The 16,005-nt window shown below is 37.6% G+C and overlaps 1 protein-coding gene across 1 annotated transcript in view; it reads left to right on the top strand.

Annotated features, from left to right (window-relative positions):
* LOC104522260 (unconventional myosin-IXa-like) overlaps window positions 1-14,481 on the top strand; it is a gene marked incomplete at its 3' end in the record, with an annotated part of 32,499 nt that extends 18,018 nt beyond the window's left edge. Inside the window, exons 4-7 of the mRNA XM_029084153.1 lie at window positions 2,620-2,682; window positions 3,943-4,042; window positions 10,975-11,072; window positions 14,355-14,481. Of these exons, the coding sequence (XP_028939986.1) occupies window positions 2,620-2,682; window positions 3,943-4,042; window positions 10,975-11,072; window positions 14,355-14,481 (388 nt within the window). The remainder of the gene's footprint in view (window positions 1-2,619; window positions 2,683-3,942; window positions 4,043-10,974; window positions 11,073-14,354) is intronic.
* Window positions 14,482-16,005: the final 1,524 nt, after the last annotated feature.

Genomic DNA, 16,005 nt, shown 5'->3' with positions numbered 1-16,005 from the left:
AAGTCAATTATCATCCCCTATTCTGCATATTATTTGCTTTGCAAATGTAACTGTAATTTTCAGCTCTGCATCAGACTTTTGCTCTGTTCGAAGGCTGAAAATAGCAGTTGGATATTTGCTTACAAACCTTATGAATATAATGACCCAAAACTTGAAGTGAATTTAAACTTAAGAGATGTAACTGCTGAGAGATTTAGTAGCAGCCAACCCCGCCCCATGAAATTAAGTCTTTGAAGATGTCTTTAAAATTGATGGAGCATGAGCAATGGTTACAGTTAAGTTCGTTCCCATAAGGCTTTATGAATTTATCATGTCCTGGTCGATGATAAGTGAGTTCTGGAGGAAGGTCTTTGCAACCTGCTCACTCTTCATAAGATGATCAAAAGCCTCAACATCTGACACACTCCATAAAATTGCAGAAGAGCCAGATAGGAGACATTTTAATTAAAAGTAAGAGTGCGCTGGTATAATGGTAAATCTGCGCATGGGGATGTATCTCAAATACCACGAGTTGACACTTTCAAACATGCTCTGCTCGAGTGTTTTGCATGTTGGTATTTGTATGTGAAATTCAGTCTCAAATTTGTGATTATGTTACCTAGCATGCTAAGAACAGGCTCTGAAGGATGCTTAAATGAGTATTTTAGACGAAATTATATTCTTAGAACTTCTTTATTCTTAAAAGTAGATTTGACATCATTGACAACAGTAAATAAAAAGAAAACATTTGAAGACATCTACTTTTTTATATTTAGATTGGTTTTCCTTTTCATTATCCTATTACAAGAGGGGACATATGTTCTTCTTGGGAGGTGTATTCATTATGACCTTTGCATTAAGCAAGGAGTATTTTGCCAAAACAGCATTTTAGTTCCATCTACCAAAAAATTAAAAAAAAAAAAAATTAGCCCAGATTTAAATAGTGGTTTGAACCAAATGACGTCTAGAAGACCTTTTCTACCTAAGTTATTGCAAGAAAGTGATTTTTTGAGGGGTCTATAATAAGAGCAGAAATCACAGGGGAAGGGTTGAAATGTCAAGGGCGATGGACAAGATCCAGGTTATCATACAGCAGCATGCTGAGCTGCGACCCAGGGGTGGGAGTGGGATCTGGGACACTCTGGTACCTTTTTTCCTCATTTATTCACCAAGCTTGCAGTGAATTTATGGTGTTACTTAGAAAGGAAAAATTGATTTCAGGTTAGAAAGGGGATATTAAAATACCCCCCATATCAGCAAGGAATATCCATAGATGATTTTCAGCGTCCTTACAGGGAATAAACAAGAATAAACCTTTTTAATAAGAATAAATCTGCACATCATACAGATGAATAAGATTGCCTTGTTCTCTGTCTCTCTTTACTGCTCCTATCCAGCAAGATCATCCCATTGAGGGTTGGATATGCCATTTCTGGTAACTTCTCCTAAGAGCTGCCATAAGAATTGTCACCAAATCTCTGCAGCACATATAAATAATTAATTTTATTTTATTTTTACAATGAGGATGGTGAAACACTGGCCCAGGTTGCCCAGAAAGGAGGTAGAAACCCCATCCCTGGAAACATTTGTCAAGTTGGATGGGGCTCTGAGCAATCTGATCTGGTTGAAGATGTCCCTGCTCACTGCAGGAGGGTTGGACTAGATGACTTTTAAAGGTCCCTTCCAATCCCAACCATTCTATGATTCTGTGATTTTTTTTTTTTTAATTTTTTTTTTTTTTTTTGTAAAAGAAGGGGAGAATTACTGAGATGCAAGTAGTAAGTGAATCTGTCCTCCAATCTGGGGACTACGGTGGAGAAGCGAGCGTAGAGGCACCTCCTTGTCCTACCATGCCCAAGGTTCCTTGGGTTTCCTGATTCATACGTGGCTGCAAGTATTGGTGCCACATCACTGTGACTCTGTAGCTGGAAAAGCATGGCTACTTCATCAAAATTGCCAGTTTTAACTCTAGTTTTTAAATCCCTATCATTACTGGTTAGTATTGTTTGGAAGAGAAAAAACCTGTCAAAGCTTGTTTTAGCTTGACAAGCTTGAAAAAAGTATTTACAATGTAAATAAAACGTTTATTATGGAGGTGCTTAGCATAAAATGTAAACTCCAATAAGGAGCTTTTGCAATTGTTTATTTTTCGACTGTAACCACAAGTTAATAAACTGAACTTCTGTTGAGAAGTGGCTTTTCTGGAAGGGGGAATGGCGATTTGGGGACCAATTCTGCAGCTAAATCTGATCTTGCAAACTTTTGCACCCAGATCTATTTCTTGTGTGCACAAATCTTTGTCTGCAAGCAATTTTACTTTGCTGGCTTTGGATTAAATGGGTATCGGAGATTCTTTGTTGCTGTCAAAATTTCCCCCTGTGCTCCCTGCCCATAGGCTAACGTGTCTGAGATCATGTTTTTCATATCCAAGTTAGTGTTGGCTTTGTATCAAACCAAAAAAACCTCAAAAGCCAAACATAATATTGGACTTGTTCTGCCTAGGAAGAAATTTATATAAATAAGTGAAACAAGACTGAGACTTTTTTTTGTGCGTACTAAGACTGAAAAGTCCCGGTAAAGCTGTGTTCATTTAAGTTGAATATTGGGTCAATGAATAAAGCTTTTATTTTTTCCTCCCAGAGCTTACGTTGAAAAATACCTCCTGGAAAAATCAAGACTCGTCTATCAGGAGCACAATGAACGGTAGGTGCCCATATTTTACTTACAGGGTTGGTTTTGACTTCTATACGTGCCAATAACGTGGCACGGATAGCTTAAAATCTTGTTGGAGCTGGCACGGGGGGATCAGGATTTTCATGCTCCTAACCCTGTCCTTTGAAGGTAAATGATGCATTTTATATTTTGCTGTTTAGGGAGGAATGTACTGCCTAAGGAAAAAAAAAAACCTCCATTATTTTATTGACAGTCGTTGACTTATATTTTCCAATCTCTTTATGATTTTTGTCATATAGCTGATTGCATACCATTTGTTTTCTTGTGCAACTTGTAAGCTATTTAGTATCTCATTTAGGGGAGGGGAAAGATGCTATTTTAGTTCTATTTTACAGTTCTAAACACACTGAAGCCATCTAAAAAAAGCTAAAATTATATAGACAACAAATTTAAGCAAATTTTTCTTTCCTAATTGCAACATATTATTTGTTACATACTCCCCTCTCAGTAACTATTCTGATTTTAAATTAATTTGCTGCTTCTAGTTGTCTTTCAGTTCTTGGCACTTCTGTGTTTCCCTTTTGAGATAGATGTTGTGTGAGAAGTTTTCTCAAATACTCATGGGCCGATCCTGAAGTTAAATACCATATACAGCTTTGACAAATGTACTCTTGGGTGGTGCAAGGTGATTAAACTTGGCTCCTCTTGGAAAGCATCCAACATAAAAACAAAGTTTTAATTTTAAAAATACTGGCTATGCTCTTAGTGTTAATCCATGTCTTGAAGCAAAACAGATGAGTGTCACTCGGAGTGTTTTTAGTATTAGTAATATTCAAGTGTTTTGAATATTTGAGTAGCTGTAAAACTTAAAGATTTTTTTTTTCTGTCTTACAGAGCTGCATCTGCAAAATTGTTACTTTTTTAATGGTAATAAAGTATGAAAAGTAATGGTAATTTCTACATTGCAAGAAAATATGTTATTTTGATTCTAATAAATATGTAGGCATTGCACATGTTTCTGGAGGAAAATGTGATGATGTCAGCTAGGAATTCTTTAAGTATATTCTAGGGCAGTGGGTGTCCTTGGATGGAAAAGAGAGACTTCATTCTCCATGGTTGAATTTAATCTTTTACATCACTGCGAAGTAGGTACAAGCCATTTCTACACACTCTTCAGGTCTGAGTTTGGAAGCTGGAAAATCAGGTTACGAGGTTTACGTGCGCTTCACTGCTTAAAGCTGCTGTCTGGTTTGAAGTCTAACTTTTTTTTGTTTTTTCATTTGTCACCAGGAACTACCATGTATTTTATTACCTCCTGGCAGGAGCGAGTGAGGAAGAGAGATCAGCGTTTCATCTGAAGCAGCCTGAGGAATATCATTACCTCAACCAGGTGGGAATACCGTACAGGAATACCATATACACCATCTTGCCTTGTCTATTGCTGATATTTAATGCTAATAAGGAAAATATGTGGAGTAGTAAAAATGGATTTTGTTAATGCTCTATAGGCAGCCTTCCATCATTGGAAATTAACCTGAACACTTTATAATATGAAAAAAAAAAAAAAAAATTCCATATTTTCCATTTTTGTCCCCTACCTGGGATACCTTAAATAATTGTGGTTTTAACTGTTGAAGGGAGAAACAGTAATAATTACCTGTTATCTGTGTGAATGTCATTTACTCATTAACATCTGTCTGCTGAGTAAGAGAAAAGGGGAAAAGGTGTGATACTAGTTGCTCTTCAGGATATAACATCTTGCATGAGACAGTCCTAACTCTGTAGCTTCATGGCTGGCTGTTAGCATGATCCCTTGAATTTAACAATATCCTAAGTTTAATATAAATAAAACCACAGCAACCATTGAAAATGTGTGAATTAAAAATGAGTGAGATACTACCAGTGGGCAACTAAACTCATAATTTAGAAAATCTAATTGACTTCAGGTATTTAAGATGTAGTTGTCCACCAGTGCTTGTGAATAGAGACTTCACCACTTTTTTGCTAGGAAAAAAAGGAAAAAAAAAAGAAAAATAAAGGAATAGGAATATGAAGAAGAATAGTTAGGTTCTACGTTGATTTTCACTAATTGTAGATTTCTTGGAGCTGAAACATGTTTAGCAATAAAAAGAGATTTAACCCACGTGTTGGAGAGAAACATGTAGGCGCAGTGCAACCCAAATAGCCTTTAGTCTTTCCAGAAATATAATTTAATTCCAAAATACATCTCAATTACCATGGGCTTTTTAAAGATCTTTTTAAAGCAAGCTAACAAAGCCAAAATCTATTGTAATACTAACAACTCCCACCCACTTTTAACGGGATCGGGAAATTCATACAAATGAGTGCGGAATTAAGAGCTGAGGGTGTTTTGCTCACCGTCTTTGTGCCTCAGTCGTTGGTTGGAGAAGGTGGCATGATCTTCACGACCATCTGTGCTGTGGTTTTGCAGCAGGAAATTGCCAAGATCATTTGCATCGAATGTTTTGTCGGATTCACAGGTTTTGTTGGGCAATCCAGTAGTTTTATATCAGTTGAAAACATTGTTTTAATTATAGTCCTTTTTTTTATAATAGCAGTTTGAGGATATTAATATTTAATATAAAATTATAAATCCAATGACATGTAGTGTGTAGAACTAGGAATGCGATAATTTTGGTTGAAACATTTATTTTAATCTAAATTAGGATGCTGTGGGCAAGTAGGCTGAAGAAGGATGCTGAGGTACATCCAGTGGATGGGGGAAGCAGACTCCAAACTTGCCTAAATACAATGTATGAAGAATAGTGACAGTTTGAGTTTTTAGGGTTTTTATTATAATAATTTTAAAATTTTTAATAATTAGGGTTAGTGTTAGAGAGACCATTTGACACAGACAATTGTGAGTAACAGCTTTCCTGTGGTCTGTAAGCAAAGAGAAAAAAGGAAAATAAGGAGAAAAAAGTGAAGAGAGATAGTGGAGGAATGGGAAAAGAAACTTTGGAAACATAAAAAGCGAAAATTATAAAATGACCCTTGAGCATTTACTGTAGCTTCTTAAATGTCTTCTAGAGAAATCCCTGCTTTTTTAAAACAAATAAGAACAAGCTCAGAAATAGATGTGTTTAAATAAAAATTAAATATTAAAATTGAAAAGCTATAAAATATTGGACTAAGCCCCTTAAGTCAAGGACTGACTCAGTCCTTGAGTCAAGCATTTTCATTCACCCAGGCTCCTCAGCTCACGTTGTGTCGTACAAAACAAACGTGCATTTTGCATTGCAGATGAGAAATAATCTGTTCAGATATTTCACCACAATGGGCTGTTATTTTGTTGATCTGTAAATGCAGGGAGCAGGTTTGAAAAAAAAATATTTTTTTTTAAAGCAAACTTACTTAAGTTTGAATGACTTCTCCATATCTCATACCAATGGCAGGTATACCTACCATTGCATACCTTGCAACTTGCTGAATATTTTCTGTGCTGGTTATTCACATTTACCCATTTTGAAATTAGTGATTTGCAAGATTAGATCCTTAATCAAGAGCTCTGATGCCATGTATTTCCCTCTTGGGACTAGGCACTGACATGTGCTTTGACTTCTCTCAACTGCATCTCCGATTGGAAAAAGAGACAAATTCCTAAAAAGCTTTTGAGTGCCACTTTCTAATCAGTCGGAGAATCACGCTTTTGCAGCACTTATATGTGTCTAGAGCAGAGGTTGAGAGCAGAAACAAAAAACCTGCCCGTGATTTTCTCTCAGTAGCTCTTCAGCTCTAGGTAAAGCAAAGGTTTCTCCAACCATGAAGAAAAAGCAAAGATCTTAAAATCCATTAAGCTTATTGCATGAGATGTCAGAAAACGCTGTAAGCAGGAATCAGAGCACCATAAATGCAAAAGCATTATAAATCTTACCTTTAAAAAAAGAAAACCAAGGAATGACTATGCAGAATAACAACATTTATTTTTATTTGTAAAGTCAATATTGCTACCTTGGTTAAAGAGCAGATAGTGGGAGTTATTTTTGGTTTGAACACTACTTAACCCGCTCTGCCTTGCTTTCAGATGACAAAGAAACCCCTCAGAGAGAGCTGGGATGATTATTGCTATGACTCTGAGCCGGTCAGTACAAGTTACCCGCGTCTTCTGTGTTGCTGGTGCACGGCTGCTGCTCACTTAAATTTGTTAGGTGCACCAAGACCTGAGCAGAAAGCAAAGTCAAATTAAGTTTATTCCCTTCCTCTGCCTTGCAGTGGTATTGCTTGTGTAATAGCTTGTGATCATACATATTTTTTTTCCCTTGCCCTTTTTTGGTTCCTTCCATCTGGAAAGCTTCTTCAACACTTGGATATGGTCATCTAGTTTTATCAAACTAAGTTTTTTTGTTGTTGTCGTTCCTTCTTGATATAAAACATGATTTGTGGAAACTGTGATTTGGCAACAATGTGAAAATTGAAATTGTTTCCCAATAAAACAACCTCTTGAAGCCCTAAGAGATGCATCAGTTTGTGATGGTTGTAGCAGTGTATCTGCTGTCCAGCTTCTAGGGGAAAAAAAAAAAAGACAAACCCAAAACCATCACTGCAATCATCTGCAAGGAAATCAAATCCTGCTATTATTCAGAACACAAAACCAATTCCTTCTCCTAAAATAGTTCAACTGACATGATCATCCTTTCCAAATGGAGTGACCCAAAAAAGGGAATGATGAAGCTTCTCCTCCTTCCCCAGCTCCTCTTCTGGTATGGAGTTGGAAGCAGTGGCTTCAGTTGGTGACATGCTTTGGATGTCTGTGTGTCCCATGATGGTCTCTGTTGGTTTTGTCTTGCACGGGGAAGCATGTTTCAGATCAGCTGCATGTTGTTCCTGCTAATTTTGCTGTGTGTTTAATGGTTATCGAACTCTAACTGATGCGTCTGGAAGAGTAAGAGGTAGTCTGTGAAAGAGTTGGGTTTCACTTGGGCTAAATAAGCATCTTAACAGCCAGATTTCAACTGCAAAATCCTTAGGAGGGGAGGAGGGAAGGGGAGTCTAACCCTCCCAAGTTTTAAAAATGTTGAATATTGTGTTAGCGTCCTTAGTACATGAGCATCCTTCATACCTGAGTGTCCTTAGAGGTCCTACAAGAGCAGGGAGTGAAGAACTGATGCTTTTTGATATACCTTAATACACTGTACTATGTTGCAAGGATCTTAATTGCTTAAGGAAATTGCTTAAGCAATGGGTTAGGAAAATTTACTGGAGGAATTAAAATTAAAACAAACTCCAAATTTGCCACTTTCTCCTGGAGGGGCCAATACTGCCCTGCTAGCTTAGGAGCTCGGGACCTACCGTGTTCCAGCAAAACGGCATGCCATTTAAATTTGACTATTTATCTGGTATTTTTTTTGCTCGGGATTGTTTTCTGTGATGTTGATGGTAAATCACATCTTTACTTCAGCTGATGATTCACTTTTAAACATACCCCGGACCTCTCCCCTTACCCATGGATTCAGCCCACTGCAGATGTCCATTTTATAAAGAAACTCTATTTATTAGATCTTCTTTAAACTTTCCATGGAAATCTATGCATTGCTTCAACATGACAATAGTAAGCAGGGGACCCACTTTTGCTTGGAAACTAATTGACCGGACAGAATATTAATGATGAACTTGGTCTGTGGGCATGGACTTTGTAATGCTTGCCTGCCCTAATAGCAAGGAAACTTTTTTTTTTTTTTTTAATAATTATCATCCATTAGGAAGCAGTACAGAGCTGAAACACTACAGAGAGTATTTGCTTCTAAGTAGATAATTTGCAAAAGGCCTTGCCATGTGGATTAATGAGTTTGGCAATTGTTATGTAAATCGTTAATTAAATTGCCTTTGGCATAGATTGTGCTACTTCTGAGTTGTCTATAGTATTTCGCTATTGACTCGTGACTTAATTTTGGATGAATGATGCCATAAAATGAAATTGTCTCCTGGAATGTGGAGCACCACTAAAAATCACACTTGGTATCTTTTAAGAAAGTTTTTAAAAAGACTTATTTGCAGAATTTGTGGATATATTATCATCCTGCATGCTCCAGGTCCCACCATAGTGAGCGTGAAAATTTCTCCAAGTTCTCCTCAGCGTATGTGTAGTGGCCAAGGAAGCCCGTTGGCCAAGGTTTGAGTTAAGAAGGACAACTTCTTATCCTGATACTTTATGTTGTAAATAATTCCATTGCTGATCCCTGATGATCTTTCTGATGTTTAGTATAGTTGTCTTTGTTGCGTTCTTTTAGATAAGGTGTACAGAGAACTTACAAGTCTGTTAAGATGAGTACTTTCCAATAGACTGTTTGACATCTCTAAATTCACTTTGTCTATGCAATAAATTGTTGTCCCTGAGGACCAGTCATAAAAAATTTTAGATTTTCTTTTCCAGTTGAACTGCTCTTTTTTAGTCTCCTATGTTGAAATAAATATCTTCAATAAGAATTTCTCCCTGTAATCAGTAGCTATCGCTGCAAGGATGCTGCAGAGTGGGATGAAGAACCTACCACTGATACAGTTCTGAGGCTTTAAATGGAGATGGGTGCTTTGAGACATGAAGCTGATGATATAAAATAACTTTATTCTGTATATCCTGTATTTATTCTGTATTTATAATTTATTCTATGTACTCTAAGTGAGCATGAGTGTCTTCTCAAGTAACAGTCATCATCCTCTGACTACTTGGTACCTGTTCTATGATGTTCACGATAGTATTCACGTAACTCTGTTTAGCGCAGACTTTCAGAATTAATTTGTGCATCATTGCTCATGTGGTAAATATGATTTACAGACAAATAACCAAAAGAAACTGTGTGGACACAACTGCTTAATTAATTGTCACTGCAACTGCAGCTGTAATTTTTAATTAACATACCTGGATTAACTTGTGAAAAGTCTCTATTTAAGTGTTAGTAAAATATTCTGAGGTTTAAGATAACACTGTATTGTGTGAAGCACAATAAACTGAGTTTAATTCAGAGATTTGGAATTTTTATAGGCAGCAATGGGAAAAAGTATTAAATATGGGCTATGAAGCGAGAGAATAATCAGTAATCCATGGCAGTGGGGACAAGCTGAGCCAAAGCAAAAGAAACTTGGCATTCATGGTTTGTATACTCATTCAAGGAACATTAATTTAACTGTATTCCCTAACTTTTGGTGGAGGACAATATTAGTTGGCTCTAGAACGTCATCGTATTTCCCTGAAAGTATCAATTATTGGTATCAGATTGGGGATTATCTGAAAAACTAAACTGTTCAGACACATTAGCATCCAAGAAATAGAAAACATGGTGGATTTAAAATTCCCACAATGCTCACATTCTTAGAAAACTTCTTGGTGATTAGAATAAAGTTAGTGAAAAATATATTTAAAGCTTTCCCTTTCCTGTACAGGATTTATTCACTGGTATTTTACGTGAAATTATGTGAATTCTATTTTAAAACTCAATTCTTCCTCTATAGTTCTAGGAAATCCTAATGGACCTAATTTAATGCAGAATAAATTGCCTCTAAATGTGTAACATAATTTCATATTGTTAATTCACATCATTTTTGTATGCTAATTATCCCACACTGATCAACTCTTGCCATACTGTTAGAATGAAGTGACTCACGTCTTGCGTCAGAGGTTAATCCTGGGAAATGAGGATGTATCTCCAGGAAAAATTAACTGAAGATATTATTTTGGAAAAGATATACCGATGTAGTCCTCTTTGATGTCCAGGCTATTCAAACCAAGGTATTTGTGGTGGAGATGTAGTGTCCTTTGAAAGACCATCTCACCATGATAGATAAAAATGCAGTACAGAGAAAAATGCTAGTGTATACCATAAATAATTCTTGTATTGAAATTCGCACTGTGCTTAGCTTTTCCATACAGTCCTTGTAGAAGCAGATGCTCCTAAACAGCTTGATTAAAAAGAAAAAAAGGAAAAAGAAAAAACAAAAAATAAAACTTTAAGAAGAATGCTAAAAAAAAAAATCAAACTTTTATCTTTCTGATACTTAAGAAGAAAAATTCTGCCTTGCCACTGGAGCTTTTATTGTCTTGCATATGGGTTTCTTGCTGTATCTGCTATGGTGTTGTGAATCCCCCTGCCCCTGGGCTGGGTGTTGAGTGTAATTAGCCATAGTTATTCCCCATAATGTTGATGGGGCCTCCTGGATATCTCATTTCCCAGTGCCAAACTGGAAATATTCTAGTCACCAATAAAAGGCACGGAAGTCACTAAATAATATTTATGAGTGTGGACTTTTCCATCTGGAGCTGTTCTGATTTAATTTCTTTCAGTGCTAAATCTTTCTGTTTGAACCCAACAGGACTGTTTTTCCGTGGAAGGGGAAGACTTGAAGCATGACTTTGAGCGGTTACAACTGGCCATGGAGATGGTGGGGTTTCTTCCCAAGACTCGCAGACAGTGAGTTTACTTTCCATAGTTTGAAGATTATATTAGTTAATATAACCTCCATAATCAGTGAGATAATTCATCTGACTTGAGCTCTACATAACATATCAGGCTGGTGAGAAGGAATAATTGGTGAGACACTGGAAGGACATTGCCCAGAGAAGTTGTGGGTGCCCCATCACTGGAAGCATTCAAGATCAGGTTGGATGGGGCTTTGAGTAACCTGAAAGATGCCCCAGCCCATGACAAGGCTTTAGACTAGAGGATCTTTGAAGGTCCCTTCCAACCCAAACTATCACGTGATTCTATGAATAATGACACTTGACCATTCATACAATAAAAGATTAAGCAAAATTTAAAGGTATCACAAAATCTGCCCATCACTGTAGTTAACAATTCTCTTTATGCAAATAGAGTGTTGGCAGGAAGTTGGAACCTTGAAGTATTTTTCAACTATTCATGAATAGTCATGCTTTACTCTGCATGTCATGAATCCAGTTCCTGCTTTCGTTAGAAATCCTGATTATTAGTCATCCTACTTAATCCTTTGCATGCAATTGCTGGTTGTGTAGACTTATTTCCAGCTGGCCTTCGTTCACTAACTCACTGGAAGTGCTGGCTGAAAAACCGGAAGACTTAGTTGGGTTGCAATACCACCTTCCATGGACTGCAAGGAATTACATGCTTCATATGAAGGTTGACTTCAACTAAAATCACAAAATAATTCCTCTCATGTTGATTGTTGGCTTGAAAGTCTTGTGTAGGTTTGAGTGAATTTGACAAATATATTACTAAGGTTAGTAACGGGTGTAGAAAAGTATGTATTGAAAAAATGACCAATGTGAGTATGATTTTGATGTCGTAAGTATTGCTGAAAAGCATCCGTAGCTGTAACACAATGAGAAATCTTGTGCTTTTTCGAGTCAAAATGTTCAAACAATAATTTAATTGAACATGGTTCCTTTCTGTCTGAAATCCTGGAGGTTTACGTGGGATCAGAAAATTACTGCTTTGTACTAATTGCACTTGAAACCCTATTCATCACCTTAGGTAAATGACATCTAAGATGCTATAACATAGAACATTTATTTTTTTTTCAACTGGGTGGATTAGCTCCTGTTCTTTTAGGCACCATTTTTCTCGCTTTTTAACATGTATCTGAGCCAGCAAATAGAAGCCTTTAACTGTGAGACATTGTCCTGCCTTCTGTTACAACAAGAAATTTTCACCCAGCTGAGAATCTTTTACATCAGCTTGTCCTTTATCCCTAACTTGAAAAAAATAATTATGAAATTAAGACTGTTTTTTCTCTACACATGGGTAAACCCAAGTATACCTACTTCTAGCATAAATATGTTACATGTCAGCGGGCTTCCTTATCTTTCAAGAATAAAGTTTCAGTGACAAGATTTTTCTGAAACCTGTTTAGGGTGTAGTAAGGGAGTTTAATTGATGGAGTGAAGCAATCAGTAAATTTCAGGACTGAGCAGAGGAGATTGTGACAGTAAATTCACACTTTTGATTTACTGTGTGATAATTTTCTTGGTGCATGAGTTCTTGTATTTCTCCAAGTGAATTTTACTTGTCAAAAATATAGTGTATTCTTTACTGTACAAGCAAATTTATTCTGCTTGGCCTTCTACAACTGTAGCGTGAATGAGTAACCACCTTCAGCTGAGTATAAAAAGGAAGGATATTTTAAGTATTACTGTATGTTTGTAGGTGATCATTTGTAGCAAAACATGAGGTTTCACCTTTGTGGAAGTAGTTACAGAAGAGAAATTTTTATGAGCCGGCAATATTTCTTGTGCCAGCAATGTGCGCTCACAGCCCAGAGGCCAATAACCGTGTCCTGGGCTGCATCCAGAGCAGCGTGGGCAGCAGGTCCAGGGAGGGGATTCTGCCCCTCTGCTCTGCTCTCCTGAGACCTCACCTGCAGTGCTGCCTCCAGTTCTGGGGCCACCAACATCAGAAGGACATAGACCTACTGGAGCGAGTCCAGAGGAGGCCACGAGGATGATGCGAGGGCTGGAGCACCTCTGCTGTGAGGACAGGCTGAGAGAGTTGGGGCTGTTCAGCGTGGAGAAGAGAAGGCTCCAGGGAGACCTTCTAGCGGCCTTCCAGTACTTGAAGGGGCTCCAGGAAGGCTGGGGAGGGACTTTGGAGAAGGGCAGGGAGTGACAGGACAAGGGGTGATGGCTTGAAACTGGCAGAGGGGAGATGGAGAGAAGATGTGAGGAAGAAATTCTTTGGTGTGAGGGTGGTGAGATACTGGCTCAGACTTCCCAGAGAAGCTGTGTCTGCTCCTCCCTGGAAGTGTTTGTGGCCAGGTTGGATGAGGCTTTGAGCAACCTGGTCTAGTGGGAGGTGTCCCTGCTGATGGCAGGGGGGTTGGGACTGGATGAGCTCTAAGGTCCCTTCCAACCCAAACCAGTCTGTGATTCTGTGATAATTGCATCCCTGTAATTCAGGATAAGGAATCAGTATCCCTATTTGAGAGATAAGGAAGACCTGGCTTGGAGAGGTGAAGGTGTGTTGCCCAGACAAGCTGGTGGTATGACTAGGAATCAAATTTCGTTTTATTCATTTTTTTCTCCCCGGAGAGTCTAGAAATAGGGACAAACAGAGTTTATAGCTGAAGTCAGCCATGACTCCATAGTCTCAAAGAACTACTTTTTTTGGGGGTGAGGATATAATTTAAAACTGACCAAATTAAAAAAAAAAAAAAAAAGGCAAGCTAAATTTACTTGAAGTGTAACATCTTTTCTCTGTCTCAGTATGCTTATATGTTATAAAAGCATTTATGCTTTTTTTATATAGGCTTCCTACCTGGGCCTAGACCTAAGAAGGTGATAAATACATGTGCCAGGGGACTAAGAAGGATCACTTGCATGGCTAAGTCCGGTTTCCCCCTTAATTTAGACAATTATATGATAGATATTTAATCTGGATGTCTAGATTACTCAAGGATTTTTTTTTTATATACTATGGGGTGCCCTTTTATAACCATGGATTTGATGTGTTAAATAATTTTCAAGAAAGCTGTACCATTGCACATTTAATGCTTGACTGAGTGAAAATATGTTTTACATGAGGCAAATTGGATGCTTCATTTGAATGTCATTTTTGAGAAAACAATTGGAGATTAGGGACATAAACTGCTTTGGATTGAAAATGAGAGGAATGAGTCAAATACGAAGATGGTACTTGGATGTTTGGGGATGTGGTTTGCTTCTTGATTGGCTTTAAGAAAAAAACTACTGACTGAAAATGAATTGTCTCTTTTTTCTTTAGAATTTTCTCTCTCTTGTCGGCGATACTACACCTGGGTAACATCCGTTATAAAAAGAAGACTTACCGGGATGACTCCATCGACATTTGTAACCCTGAAATACTACCTATTGTGTCAGACCTGCTAGAGGTAAGCCTTCACTTTCTGCCCTCTGATGTTCACACCTAATGAGCCACCTCTGTTTTATAATAGAATTTATTTCCAGTTTCACTGAAGAGTAAATTCTGTTGTATCACTGTTCATATGGGCTGTTCATGTTTGCCAGTAAAAAGTTACAAAGATTTTTTTAAGGGTTTTTTTCAAGTTATAAAGATTTTTTTAAGGGTTTTTTTCAAGTTATAAAGATTTTTTTAAGGTTTTTGTTTAAGTTATAAAGATTTTTGAGGTTTTTAATGTAGATTTTTTTTCTCCTACTTCGGGGCAAAGCTTCCCCTACTTCAGCTTTAGGTTCAATTGCCTGAAAATCCTATTTCTGTGATTAAAATTTGAAAGATTGCAAACCAGTCCTAGGTGGAAAGCAAACCTGCCATTTGATGCAGTAGTTTCTTCAATTGCCAACCATCAGCTCCTTCACCAAAATTCCCTGATGCTCCTGAAATCTGTTCCAATATTTGTACAAGAAACAAAGAGCAATTGTAAGATCATCAGCCCACTCTTCTGGTTCAGGTGATGGTCGTAGGAGATGCTGGGATGCTCATCGTGTTTCTCTGCCTGCTGTTACCCTGCCAGCATCCACAAAGATTGTATTAGAGATGATGGAGGATGCATCTCATCCCTTTAGTACTTAGTTATGGACCTGTTATCTAGTTCTTTTGTGAATTTGTTGATGTTATCTGCTGTTTCAGACCATTTACCAAAAGCACTTTGTCCTCTGCAAGTCACCGCTCTGCCAGTTGCATTTGGAAAGGGTTTGTAGTTCTCAACATGGATGGCTCTGAGCCATATCCGATTCTTTAAATCACTGCAAAAGCACTAAGTTCTTAGGAGAGCTACTCCATTAGCCCAAGTGGGTTATGAAGCTGTGGCATTACTTGCTCATGAGAAAAATCTTCATTTCAATGAGCCAACTTGTCCTGCGCTTGCCTTATGCATTCAAGAGCTGAACTCAACACCTCCTGACATGGATATAGGTGGCCAGAAGCTTTCCTTGCAGTCTCACTTTTTTTGAAATGCTCTACTCCAAAGGATTCTGAAATGTTATACTTGTAGTTGGCTAAAACAACTATTATTTGTATGCCATTGTGCTCGCTGGATGGTGTGGAAGGTTATTTTTTGTTAATTTTGTGATAGCATCAGAAGATAACTTGGCATTTTGCGTACACATGATGCTCTGTCCATTCCTTCCCTTAAATAATGGTTGTGCTATCTCACTACCTAAAGCACTCAGGAGTTGGCTCTCACAGATTTTCATAGCACTTCATTAATGCTTTGAATTTAGGGGGGGGAAAGCTTCTGTAAAATATGGGTATAAGCAGCTGGATGCTCTTTGCATCCTGGCCTTGGAGACTGCAGAAATAAACAGAAGGAACATATGAGTTTGGAGGAGAATGTTGTTGATCTTACCCTGTTAAAAATGGCCATAGCGAGAGTGCCAAGTCATTTAAGAAATAATTATTTAAAAAAAAAAAAAAAGTTTTGAATAAGAGAGTGATT

The sequence above is a fragment of the Antrostomus carolinensis genome, unplaced genomic scaffold (genome assembly GCF_000700745.2).
Source record: "Antrostomus carolinensis isolate BGI_N321 unplaced genomic scaffold, ASM70074v2 scaffold13893, whole genome shotgun sequence".
Lineage (NCBI taxonomy): Eukaryota > Metazoa > Chordata > Aves > Caprimulgiformes > Caprimulgidae > Antrostomus > Antrostomus carolinensis.
Note: the sequence above shows the minus strand (reverse complement) of the source record. Positions and strands in the feature narration are given on the sequence as shown.